The following is a 12,446-nucleotide window of genomic DNA, read 5'->3' on the forward strand; positions in this document are numbered from 1 at the left end:
CCTATCAATATCCTCTATCATCTCAGCCATATCAGGCCATACCCTGGTGACAATAGCAAGAGAAAACTTTGCCTGGGCAAATCTTCCTGCCACAGGCCCTGTCATATGAGACCACACCACAGTACACTTGTCTTGGGTGGTTGGGAGTGCAGTCCTATTTTGAGCTACCCACACCTTCATCTTCACCCACCATTCTGAGAACTTGGCATGATCACCAGTGTACTGCCCCAGGTCAGCCATCACTTCTATTCTCCTTTGAATGACATCAGTGGGGAGGGCATTCCACTGATTACATTGGCCCTCAATTGTTGTGATCAGGTCTTGTGCAGTTCTCAGGCTGTCATTTAGCCTGTAGTTTTTATCTCTGAGGGTGTTGAGGGCATTTTAGAGGTTGGTTATTTGGTCCTGGATTCTGTCCATAGTGCTTGGGTTGTTTCAATGTTTGATGGGGGCAAAGGTTGTAGTGGGGTTGCTGGGGTTCAGCAGGGAGTGAACAGAGGTAGACAGACTCAACAGAGAACAGGTAAGATGGAGGTGGTGGAAGGGGGTAAAGGGAGTGATTAAAGAGGGGGGTGAGTGAGTGACACTCAGGGATAAACAGGACAAAGAGGTTTGGGTCAGGTTCAGAGGCTGGAGGACTTGGTGAGTACACCCATGAGCCTTCATGAAGGAAGTGAGGAATGGTGATGAGCAGTGCGAGGGTACAAAGATGAGAAGCTAGTTCAAGTGTGACAAGACCTAACAACAGGATTTGTTGTAGGCTTGCACCAAGAACCACAAAGAGAAGTAAAAGGAAGAAGAGGGAAAATGGCTTAGAAGCAGAGTGCTTTAGGACTTATAGACCCAAATGAACTAGCTTAGAGCCAGTTGGGAGATTGAGCAATGGTACTTACACCAGGGTACATGTGGTAATGGTGAGGCATACATGAGGTCCATGACATCATAGCGCAGCAGAACATACTAGAAGGAGAACATGTGGTAGGAGTGAGGTGAGGTCTGGACCAGAGTCTGGACCTAGTCTGAAGAGGAGAGATAAGATAAGAGATTAGATAGGATGAAAAGAAAAGGAAAGGAAAGGAGAAAGAGTATGTATTGTAACAAGGAGGCACACAAAGACATAAGTAGTATTCTTGCAATCATGGTGATCACAGTCAGCATTGAAGAATACATGGTAGTGTTGGTCCTCAACATTGAATGATTTAGAAATGATCACAGTGCCAGCTGGAAAAACAACTTGATCTTTGGTGATGCTTATATCATAGTTTCTCTCAGGATGGATCCACATCATATGAGGACCCAAAGTTTTCCCCACTAGAAAGGTCCATATGACATAGGGAGTGGTGCATGGCCAGAAGTGTTTGTAAGCACAGACAATCATTTTTCTGCAATGATCAAATGTAAGTGCTAATAATGGACAGTGAAGACACACAATGCTAGGGAACAGACACAGACCTGAGAGTAATTTCAGAATGATGGTACTTGCAGAAAAGATGTGAGAGGGGATTTATATGCTCTTCATCCCCCTTAAGATTGGCAATGCCCTTAAGAAATAGTACCATCAGCAGACATGTATAGGAGATGGAATTCTTGGGATCATATCAACAACCAACATAAGTTTAATCTGATCATGTGAATCCAATGAATTTACAGCAACACCCTAGCACATTGTCTCATAATGCAAGATCAGCAATTTCTGTCTCATTCTCAACTCATTCTTCATCAGCTTCAGGCCCATCCTGGAGTAGATATACTGCTTGAAGTTCGAACTGGGCCTGGAAGATGGACCAATGGCCACCAAGGTCTTTCTGTTGATAATGAATGAGGCATGTTTCCAAAACCACTAGATCCCACTTTTTGAGATCAGTTGCCATGAACTTTCACATAGTGCTTTTGGCCTGTAAAATCTGGTGAGCATCATATACAGAGTTGAAGAGAGTGTTCTGAAGGATAAGGAGATAGTAGTAGAGAGAAAAAGCAACAACATATGCTTCTGCCATTCCTAGGACTCTGCCAACACATGGCACACACCAGTATGGTAGTTAAGTCATTGGACACAGCTGAGAGATGCCATCAGAACCTGGTGATATCAAATCCAACAACCATACTTAGTGCTGGCATGGATAGGCCACATATTAACTGATCCATGTAGTGACCTACCACATTGGAGAGCAGCAACACCAAGACAGAGCATTGGTTGTCAGGGGCACCATTCTTTAGGAACCAAACATGGGAGATGTGACCAGGAATCCATATAGTTAATCACTCATAGTTGATAGTGTCACAAAGTTCTTTGTTACAGTCATTGTAGGGATCTGCTCTGCCCCACATCACTGTCCAGGGAAGATGCATGATCACATATGTATTTGCATGCTCATTGCAATATGATGATATTGCACAAATGCAGCTTTGAGATTCTGGTGAGATGTGAGGAAGTGACAGGAGGAGATATGTACTTCTGCAGAGCCTCAGAACAACCAGAAATGCGCTCATCATTGATAAAGCAGCCAATTTCAGTGGGGACTATAGCCCCTACAGTCATGGCAACAGTAGTAGACAGAGCTTCTTTTGGCCAAATTTTGTTGGGTAGCTGTTGAACTGCACATAAAATGCCTGGTTTTTCTGCAAGGTGCAGTCCAGTATCGACATTCATTGCAGATGAGCATGTGCTGTCTGCATTCTTGATGCTACCAAGAGTGTGTGCAGATTCATCCAAACCATCTTCAGCCAAAGATGACACAGTTGTGGCAGGTGAAGATAGCTCAGTGCTTCCTTTCAATGTGTCAGCAGTCAGAGATGCTGGCATGATCACATCAGGCAAGACAGGAGTGTGGGTTTGCTGCAGGGATGATAATAGTCTTGGGAACAACAGTTGAAGTCCCTGAACATGTGCACTTTGCAGGAGGTTCTTTCATGTCTGGCAGGTCACACTTGGGAGGCATTTTGTGGACAGGAAACAATGAATTACAATCAGACACCATACAGTTTATATATGCAGGAAAGAGAAAATAGGGTCCTTCTGAGGGGCACTCCTCCTAACACCACCTAATGCTGAGTTATAGAGAGTCCAACCACCATGTAGACTCCTTTTCCTATCATCATGGACTGTGGTTTTTACACATTGGACATGGGACTCTCCATTACTGGTAGCTCAGGAGTCATGACAGGTGATTTGATCTTGGTATGGAGTGGGAAGGCAGTCTCTACTGTTGGCTTGGTAGTATGCATGCACTTGACTATATGAGTGTTGCTGTCCAGCATAGGAGCTGTTGAGATCTGAAGTAGATAGTAAGTAGAGCGAAATGCATAAGCCAAGAAGTTACTGACAAGGTTGGACCTCTTTTCCTGGAGGCGGAGAACTTGTTTACATGTCAAGAATACTCATAAGTAGGCTGTCTGAGATCGGGCACAATCAGGCAAACAAGATAATGAGGTTAAACTCAGCATCAACTTCAATGAGATCACCTCCAGCAAGTGAAATTTTGTGAATATGAGATATTACTCCAGCATTGTCCATTGCAAGTAATTCAATTGCCCCATTCCATTTCCATGGATATCCTGGCATTGCAGGCAAGTCAGGGCATCGGGAACTAAATGTAGGACTCATTGTCTGATGAGTTGTTGTTGGAACATAAAGTGCCACTGTTTGTTGGTACTTAGGTGCGATGCTAGTGTGCTTACATAAGCACAAAAAGCGTACATACTTGTAGTATTTTCTACTAGTATTCCCTCAGTAGTTTGTTCACTACTGAGGTAGCCTACAGATATTTCTACAGTTGTATCACTGTTGAGTTGCATGCCATTGCACTGAGAAAAGTGTCAGATATGTTGATAGTGATCAGCAGTTGAATCACATTAAAGAACACTTTATGTTGCAAATATAGTCTGTGGTAGAACTGAATGGATTGCAATGGCAATTTCAAGGTATGGCTGGCAAAATTTGCTGCAAGATTGAGGCAGTCCAATTGGTTTTGCCATGCAATGGAATGACCACCTGAAGACAGAGTCAGATGTTGCATTGTGTATGATGCTTTATTTACATCACTGTAGGCCATGAAATGTGAAATCTTCTGAGCAGGGGATCAGAAGATGTAGTACATACTCATCCCAATCTCCAATGTCACCCAATGCAAACTTCCCATGGAGGTAGCTGTAAATGCAGACCAATATCAGATACAGAATGGTTGTTTGCTCAGTTGCAGGTAGCATTTTGTATATGAGCATGTGTGAACAGGATTTATCTGTTGAAGCGTGATCTCTAGCTACAGCAGCCCACTGTACCATGTGCTCAAGGGAGCATGGGAAGCATTCCCACTGTTGCAAGGAAGATACATCTGTTTGGCTTTGGATGATAGATGAAATGTTCTCTGGCCACAAATCAGCTGCTAGAGGATATTTAGCAGATGGTAAGAAAGACATGATGTGTGATTGGATTTTTGTAGAGAAGAGAGAAAGCAGCCCCTTATAAGGGTATTTTATACATTCAGAATACCCCTTGAATGATTCTACTTATGTATGTGCAAATTAAATAGGGAGTGTGTGTACATGTTGGACGAGATAATTCGATGTCATACAGGAGTCCAACATGGCAAGGTGATCCAACTCAAGATGGAGATCCTGTTGCAAACACCTGAGAGCATGGCTTGGAGAGAAGGGGCATAAGATAGCAACATTCTTGAGCAAGGTTTCTTGAGACAACATCACATGCATGTTGCACACTCCTCACACTTGTGAGGTCTACAATGACCTTGGAGAGTGATGCACCCTGAGCCTTGTAGTCAGTAAATGCCCATGCAGGAATCAGTGGGACATGTCACCATGTAAATCTGAATTGCCCTGCATGTTTTGGAGAATAAGTTATCAAACAGTTCTGAGGAAATATAGCTATGATGTGGTCAGCCTCACCAGGTAATGACAACATAGATGCCAGGATTTCAACATAGATACATCATGCCACATGTTTTTCATTGAGAGTTAGGAATACTATATCCTGAACAATACCACAGGCTCCATTGATGACTTTACTGGTGACTGAGAGATTCTCTGTAATTAGAACAGGCATTCCAGGTAGGAGAGGTAGACACCCAAGGTAGTCTTTAGATTATTTAGGGTGTACAAATGCAAGGCAGTCATCATCAGTGCTGGTTACATGCTCTCCTTGACAAAAGTGTTCTGCATAATAAAAATTGAGTTCCTGCCCTGATGCAGATGTGAATGACAATGCCTTTTCTTCGTTCCATCAATTGTGCAAATGCCATTCACTGAAAATGATGGGAGCATCATGAAAGGTAGCAAAATCCTCTGCCACATGCTTTTGCAGATGTGTCAGCTGCCTCGACTGTAACAGATTAAAATTGGAATACCTGTCAGAAGTCTTTGTAGATGCATTGCCAATTCTAACACATCCAAGGAGATCAACAAAGGCAGGATCTGATTTCACCCATTCATTCTGAACCAACTGTATGACATGTGATAAGGACCTCCATAGGAAGGCTCCAAAAAGGCAACCCTGGCTCTTGATAGTTTCGAATGTGTAATTGGATAGATTCAGCACAACACTATGTGAGTATAATGCTGTCCCATTCACAGGCTTTAGTTGGCCCATATCACCTGCAAAAATGATGTGTACACCACCAAAGGGCTTGTCACACACAGTAGGATTGCCTGCCTTTGCCAGTGACAGATGATTGGCAATATTGGTGAGCAGCTCAGTGGAAACCATCAATACTTCATTGAGCATGAGGTATTTGACACTGTGCCACATATCCTGTAGTTCATCTAGATTGACATTCTCTGGCTGTTTTTTAGGGGAACCACTCACTGTGGCATTCTTCCCTTCAAGTGCTCCAATGCTCATCAGCATTAATGCATGGATGGTGTAGCCATCAATGATGCATGCTGCACTACCTGTGGGTGCACTCAAACAAATTTCATCTTGATGATCACAAGAGACAAATGCATCTACAATCACTCAGATAAGGTGACTCTTTCCCAACCCACCAATACTGGTGATGAACATAAGTAACTGCTCTGGATCATCATGGATCATGTGTTTGAAGACAATCATAAAAGGTCATAGTTGTTCTGCATTATCCTGTAAATTCTATTTTCTTACAAGTGCATAGAGAAGCTCTTCATGGGAAACATTATCCAACATGGGCCTCAACTGTTGTGTATTATCATTGCTACTATTCTGTAGAATTTCTTCAACAGAAACATGTGCTTCCATGTGAGGTTGTTTTGGTGGGGGGCCAGTTCTATGCACAAATCCACTTTCAATGCTAGATACCTTATCCAGTTGTTTTCTTTTACACTGCATGGACATGTAATTGTTGTGAACAGTCATGACTTCTTCCATCTCAGCAGTAGCCTCAAAGATGTGGGAATTGTCAAAATTGCATTGAACCACTGTTGAACCCAAAGATTGGAATGTGCAAATCATGCACATAATTTCTAGCTCGTCTTCCAGAATGCAGTTTGTCAAAGTGTCATCCATGTCCAATGGATGTAAGTTCTCCATCTCATTGTCCAATACCTGATCTAACTCACAATCGTGCAGCAGAGCATCACAAAGACGATCTATATCAATGTCATCAGACACCATTGGTACAAATTGACTAACCATTAGATCTGGTCCTCACACTTTGTATCTTGCTCTTTGACCATCTCTTGCATCCTTGCACTCCATTTCTATCAGGAAGTTGGATATTACTTGGGACAAGCTGTTGCTAAAATGGTATGCATCAAAGGCTTCAGTCCAACATGAGAAATTGTTGAGCAGCTCAGATGGTTTTTTCCAGGGTCTAAAAAGCAACAACATCACATGACTAAACTGCTCCATATTGACATCCAATTTGTGGGGCAATGGTATCAAATTGCCTATAAGAACAGGTATGACAAATATGTTTTGCAAGCAAATATCATGAGACACAGACTGTGGGTGGGTTCTGTTTGTGAACAGTGCTCTCCATCTTTGTGTATATGGTGTGTGTTCAGCATTATGCAGCTGCCCATCATCATCATCTATGTTTGTGTCTGACCCTTTACCAGTTTTTCTGACTTTTAATGTTCACTCAAAGAATTCCCATAAACACATTTGATTGAATGGCTCTTGCACAGGTCGCATCAAGTAATCAATGGTATCCGAGACCACTGATATGGAGCCAGGGCTTGTAAAAGCCAAGCATATTTCTCCATATAAGTTATCAGGACAGTCAGGAAGACCATGATCAGGGAAAGTACAGAAACTGTCAACATGTTGCTCATGTGCATGAGCAATATCTATGAAATCATGAAAGCAAATGGTGTGGAATTGATGGCTTGTATAACAACCCCCTCCCCCCACCAGATGGCTCATTACTTGTTGATGAGATATCTTGTGCTTGCCCATCATGGTGTTTACCATCTTCATCGGAAGGTTTTTTTTGTGCACAGCTACAGATGCATCAACATTGTTCATGAACCTCTTCACATGACTCTACATCACTGCTTGAATGGCTTGTAAGCCAACATGTACCTGAAGATCATGCTTTGTAATGTAGTTACTAATGTAGTATGTCAATGCCTTTGCATCCACACCTGAGCCAACAAACTTGATATCCATGTTACATTGCATTAAATATATTACAATATCATTATAGTTATTGATGCAAGGATGACCGTGTCTCAGCAAAATGGCCTTTGTATCGTCATCAAGACTAGACATAGTGCATACAGAACCATCAATTTGCATATGACAATTATCATCCCCCAGTTGCTTGCCCACTTGAAGATGTTTGAAACATGTCAGTGTGTGTTCATGCCAGTTACATTCGATGGCTAATCTATGCACAAATAGCTGAAATGCATTGGCAAAGGTATTTGCATCATGATCACTCAAATGGGGCACCTACTCTAATTGGGGGTCAGATTCCTCTGTTCTGCACTGTGGCTTTTGTAATTGATTCAAATGCTGAGTATCATCTGTAAGCAAGTCACCAGGCAGTTCACATTTTATTAGATCTTCCAACCACATTATCACCTCATTTTGGAAAGACTTGCTGTGTACCATCAATTTCCAGAGCTTGTTGGGATTTGGATGCCCTTCCACCCACAGCAACATGTGTGTGTGCAACATTCCTCTTCCCTGTGCTTCAACCATTGCATAATAACCTTTACAATTTCTGAACAAGTCAGACCTGTTGTTAATCTTCACAACAACATGCAGAAAAGCTGCCACAAGAATGTTGAACACTTTTGTGGCTGCAGTGGGGTGTGACACTACAAAAACCACTTGCACATATGAAGTCATTGTCATTGAATGCCATTGGCACTCATCAATACCTCTGAAATCACCTACCAGGATGTTGGTTAGATCATGTGGGTGTAATGTGATAAAGAATGCAGGTGTCCCCAATTTGCATATCAATGATCAGATCTCATTGCAACAGCAGAATTTGTAACCATCACTACCTGGCAGCATTTGACAGATGACACTAAGTTCTTGGAACAAGGCTAGCATGCATTTTTCCTCTGTTGACTCTGCTCTTGCATTAATGTTGCAATGCAGTTTCTCTGCCAACATGCACACCAAGGCCTCCATATAGTGTAGTCACACTTAGTCACAACACATGGGCAGCCTGTGCACCAAAACACCAACACTTATATAGACCCTGAGATGGGCCCACCTAAATAGATTAGCTGGTACACATGGATGGGCCTGAGGGACTAAAGTGAGAGCAACATATGTACAGGCCCATAAGTGCATCACCACAACATATGGGAGGGCCTGTGGTGGGTAAGGATGTTGAAACATTTAGATGGGCCTGTGACCAATTAAGTATACTGAGCTGCTGTAAGACATGGACAGGCCCATCCTGGTAGGTTACACCCCTGTTGCAACATCAACGTGGGCCCACCTATCATAACATGGAGAAGGTCACAACATAAGGACAGGCCTGTCTATGATTAGAATACAAAGTTGGCAACATATGGATGGGCCTGGGAGTAATATCATTTATGGTGTCACAACATATAGACAGGCCCATTCATAATAAGCTGTACCACTGTTGTAACATAAAGATGGGCCTGTCAGTAATGTTGTTTCATAATGTCACAACATATGGACTGGCCTGTTGATGGTAAGATGTACTGCTGTCAAAACATAAAGACAGACCCATCAGTAATCTCATGTATAGCATCACAACATATGGACAGGCCCTTCAGTAGTATTATTTATATTGTCACAACATATGTGCAGGCCCAGCCCCAGTAAGATGTACCCTGTCAAAACATAAAGACAGGCCTGCCACTAGTATCATTTAATAGAGCCACAACATATGGATGGGCCCTTCAGTAGTATTATTTATATTGTCACAACATATGGGCAGGCCCAGTGTGAGTCAAAGTGTGGTTCAGTGGTGAAAACCAACCAAAACCAACACAAAAGACAAAAGGAGTGAGTGGTGGTGTGCCTATGCAGTACCTAGATGGTAGAACCTTTGATTTGGGTGGGTTTTTGTGAGCTATAACACTCAAAGATGAGTGCTGAGGGTTGGGGGTGCTCCTGATGAAGAGGGAGCAAGAATGCAATAGAAAGCAATAGGGTAGACTGCTGTCAGCCTACAGAAGGATGGATGGCTACTTAATTCGATGTCCTAAGCTGCACTGAGCTCAGGGAGGGCCTGGAGTGAAGTATATTGATGATAGACAAGGATAAGTGAAGTAGACAATAGTTAGACCCTTAATAAAGTCTCAACTATTGAAGCTGCTGAATGAATTACTGAGTGCTGACAAAATGTGAGCAAGAGGGGCTCTCTGATGTCTTCTCTTTTTTGCTATCTAAGTACAGTGATTTATATACAGTACAGGGGTGTTGCCCATGGAAAACAAGGTGCAAACACTTGGTAAGTGATTAGTAACTGATGAGTAAGGAATGTAAGTGATGGGTAATTGTCTTGGAAAGCATTGGTAAGCATTGGTAAGGATTAGCAAGCCAAAAGGCAAAGGATCAGTAAGCAAAGTCAAAAGATTCGTAAGTATTGGCAATAGGTGAGTCAAAGACAGTCAAAACATCAAAGTATGAGTCAAGTAATGTCAGGAATGGGGAAAGCGCACTGGAATCACATTAGGGGGAGGCTGTGCATGTCACATCTCAAAGAGATCACTTCTAGGCCAAGGTGGGATGACAGAGAGGCAGTGCTGATCTGATGCTGATATAGTACATCCAAAAGTGGACAGGGTGAGTCAGATGTCAACAGGGGTCAAGCTTTGGGGGTCTGTGGGGTGACAGGAGCATAGGGGATCACAACGTTCCCCCCCAAACCATCCTCTCAGTGAAGCAAATAAAAACTTCATGAATGAGGCTCTGTTGGAAGAGAGGATGAAGGGGGAGTGTTTTCTGCTGTATCTTGCAACAAGGAGGAAAGATGTGCATCATACTCATCATGGATGTGATCAGGGAGAGTGGAGAACAGTAGATTATACTGTAGCTGTTGCAACCTTGGAAGAATGATGGATGAGACTGGTACAAAGACATCACAGGGAGCAGGGAGGAAGGATCCATATGCTTCTTGGACTGGAGAGACTGAAATGACCACATAAGACCTTTCCAAGAGAATGACAGACCTGAGGTGACCAAAGAACATCCTCCTAGAGGTCATACTGACAAAAAGAACACACTGTCCAAGCTGGATGGGCTGAGAGGGCACAGAAGAGGATGGGATGTACGATGCTTCAGGACAGAAGCTGGTAGGAACTCCTGGTAGATATATGTAGCCATGGTCCCTAGCAAAGGGGACAAACAAAATTACTGATGTGGAGGCAGCCATATCAGAACAATTAGTGAAATGAGCATCTTTTGGAGGGAGTGCTGTAGAAATGTGTGGAGCGCACAAATCCTTTCCAGTTTTGGAAGGTAGGATCGCATGGCTGAGCACTACAAGCGAGTGTGGGAATGGTCTCTGTATCTGCAGAAATGGCAGACATATGTTGAAAACTGGAATGCCATACACAGGTGCTTAAGAATTTTAACCAGCACTTAACTCACTCCTTTCTTTTTCTTTGGCACTGACAACCCATTCTTGTGTGAGGGATGACTGCTGACATTTCTGGCTGTCCTTCTTCACATGAGGGCTATGGTCTTCATCTCCATTCATCAGCTGTATCCATGTCCACCTCACCAAACACCTTTGGTGTGTGACACTGGCCCCAGTAAGATGTACCTCTGAAGAAACATAAAGACAGGCCCATCACTAGTATCATTTAATAGAGCCACAACATATGGATGGGCCCATCCACAGTAAGATGTACCTCTAATGAAACATAAAGATGGGCCCATCAGTAATCTCATGTATAGCATTGCAACATATGGACAGGTCCTTCAGTAGTATTATTTATATTGTCACAACATATGGGTGGGCCCAGCCCCAGTAAGATGTACCCTGTCAAAACATAGAGATGGGCCTGTCACTAGTATCATTTAATAGAGTCACAACATATGGACAGACCCTTCAGTAGTATTACTTATATTGTCACAACATGTGGATGGGCCCTTCAGTAGTATTATTTATATTGTCACAACATATGGGCAGGCCTGGCCCCAGTAAGATGTACCCAGTCAAAATATAAAGATGGGCCCATCACTAATATCATTTAATAGAGTCACAACATATGGATGGGCCCTTCAGTAGTATTATTTGTATTGTCACAGCATATGGACAGGCCCATCCACAGTAAGATGTACCTCTGAAGAAACATATGGATGGGCCCTTCAGTAGTAATTTTATATTGACACAACATATGGGTGGGCCCATTAGTAATATCATCTAATAGCATCACAACATAAGGACAGGCCCTTCAGTAGTATCATGTATATCATCACAACAAATGGATGGGCCCACCTAGCAAGATGTGCCCCTGTCGCAACATAAGGACAAGTCTGTGTATGGTATTCTTGGGCAGCAGAAAGGGAGATCCAAGCTATCCACATACGGACAGCCCATGTAAGGCATTCTCAGGCAGCAGAAAGGGAGATCAAAGGCATCTACATAAGGATGGGCCCATCCATGGTATTCTCAGGCAGCAGATAAGGGAAAACAAAAACCAGTGTTACAACATAAGACAGGCCGATCCATCCATCACAGGATTACAAACCCTTGGCACCACATAAGGTGGGCCAATCTGTTGTATCATAGATAGCTCACCACAAATGGACAGGCCTATCTATATTGGGTTATCCCCCTGTCACAATATAAGATGGGCCCAGGAAGACAAGAAATGAAGAAAGTGGAACCTCTTGCACTATAAAGTATCTGAATTTCCCACTATAAATTGTGTTTCATGTTAGACAATTTTCCTATTCAGTTGGAATCTCAGGCACTGGTCTATGTAGCTGCAAGCCAGGACTCTGCCATTGGAGCAGATGGGAAACACAAAACAAACAGCAATGCTATTCCAGAACAATGCATAAT

At 42.9% G+C, this 12,446-nt stretch overlaps 1 protein-coding gene across 1 annotated transcript; it reads right to left on the reverse strand.

The window, feature by feature from the left end:
* Nucleotides 1–6,634: 6,634 nt before the first annotated feature.
* On the reverse strand, nt 6,635–6,895 carry F5J12DRAFT_728072 (uncharacterized protein; the record flags this gene model as incomplete). Its single annotated transcript, XM_051741854.1, has 1 exon — nt 6,635–6,895. A coding segment is annotated over one exon (261 nt), but the record flags the coding sequence as incomplete, so codon positions are not given.
* Nucleotides 6,896–12,446: the final 5,551 nt, after the last annotated feature.

This window comes from Pisolithus orientalis (assembly GCF_024613125.1).
Source record: "Pisolithus orientalis strain OTSU chromosome Unknown F5J12scaffold_68, whole genome shotgun sequence".
Classification (NCBI taxonomy): domain Eukaryota; kingdom Fungi; phylum Basidiomycota; class Agaricomycetes; order Boletales; family Pisolithaceae; genus Pisolithus; species Pisolithus orientalis.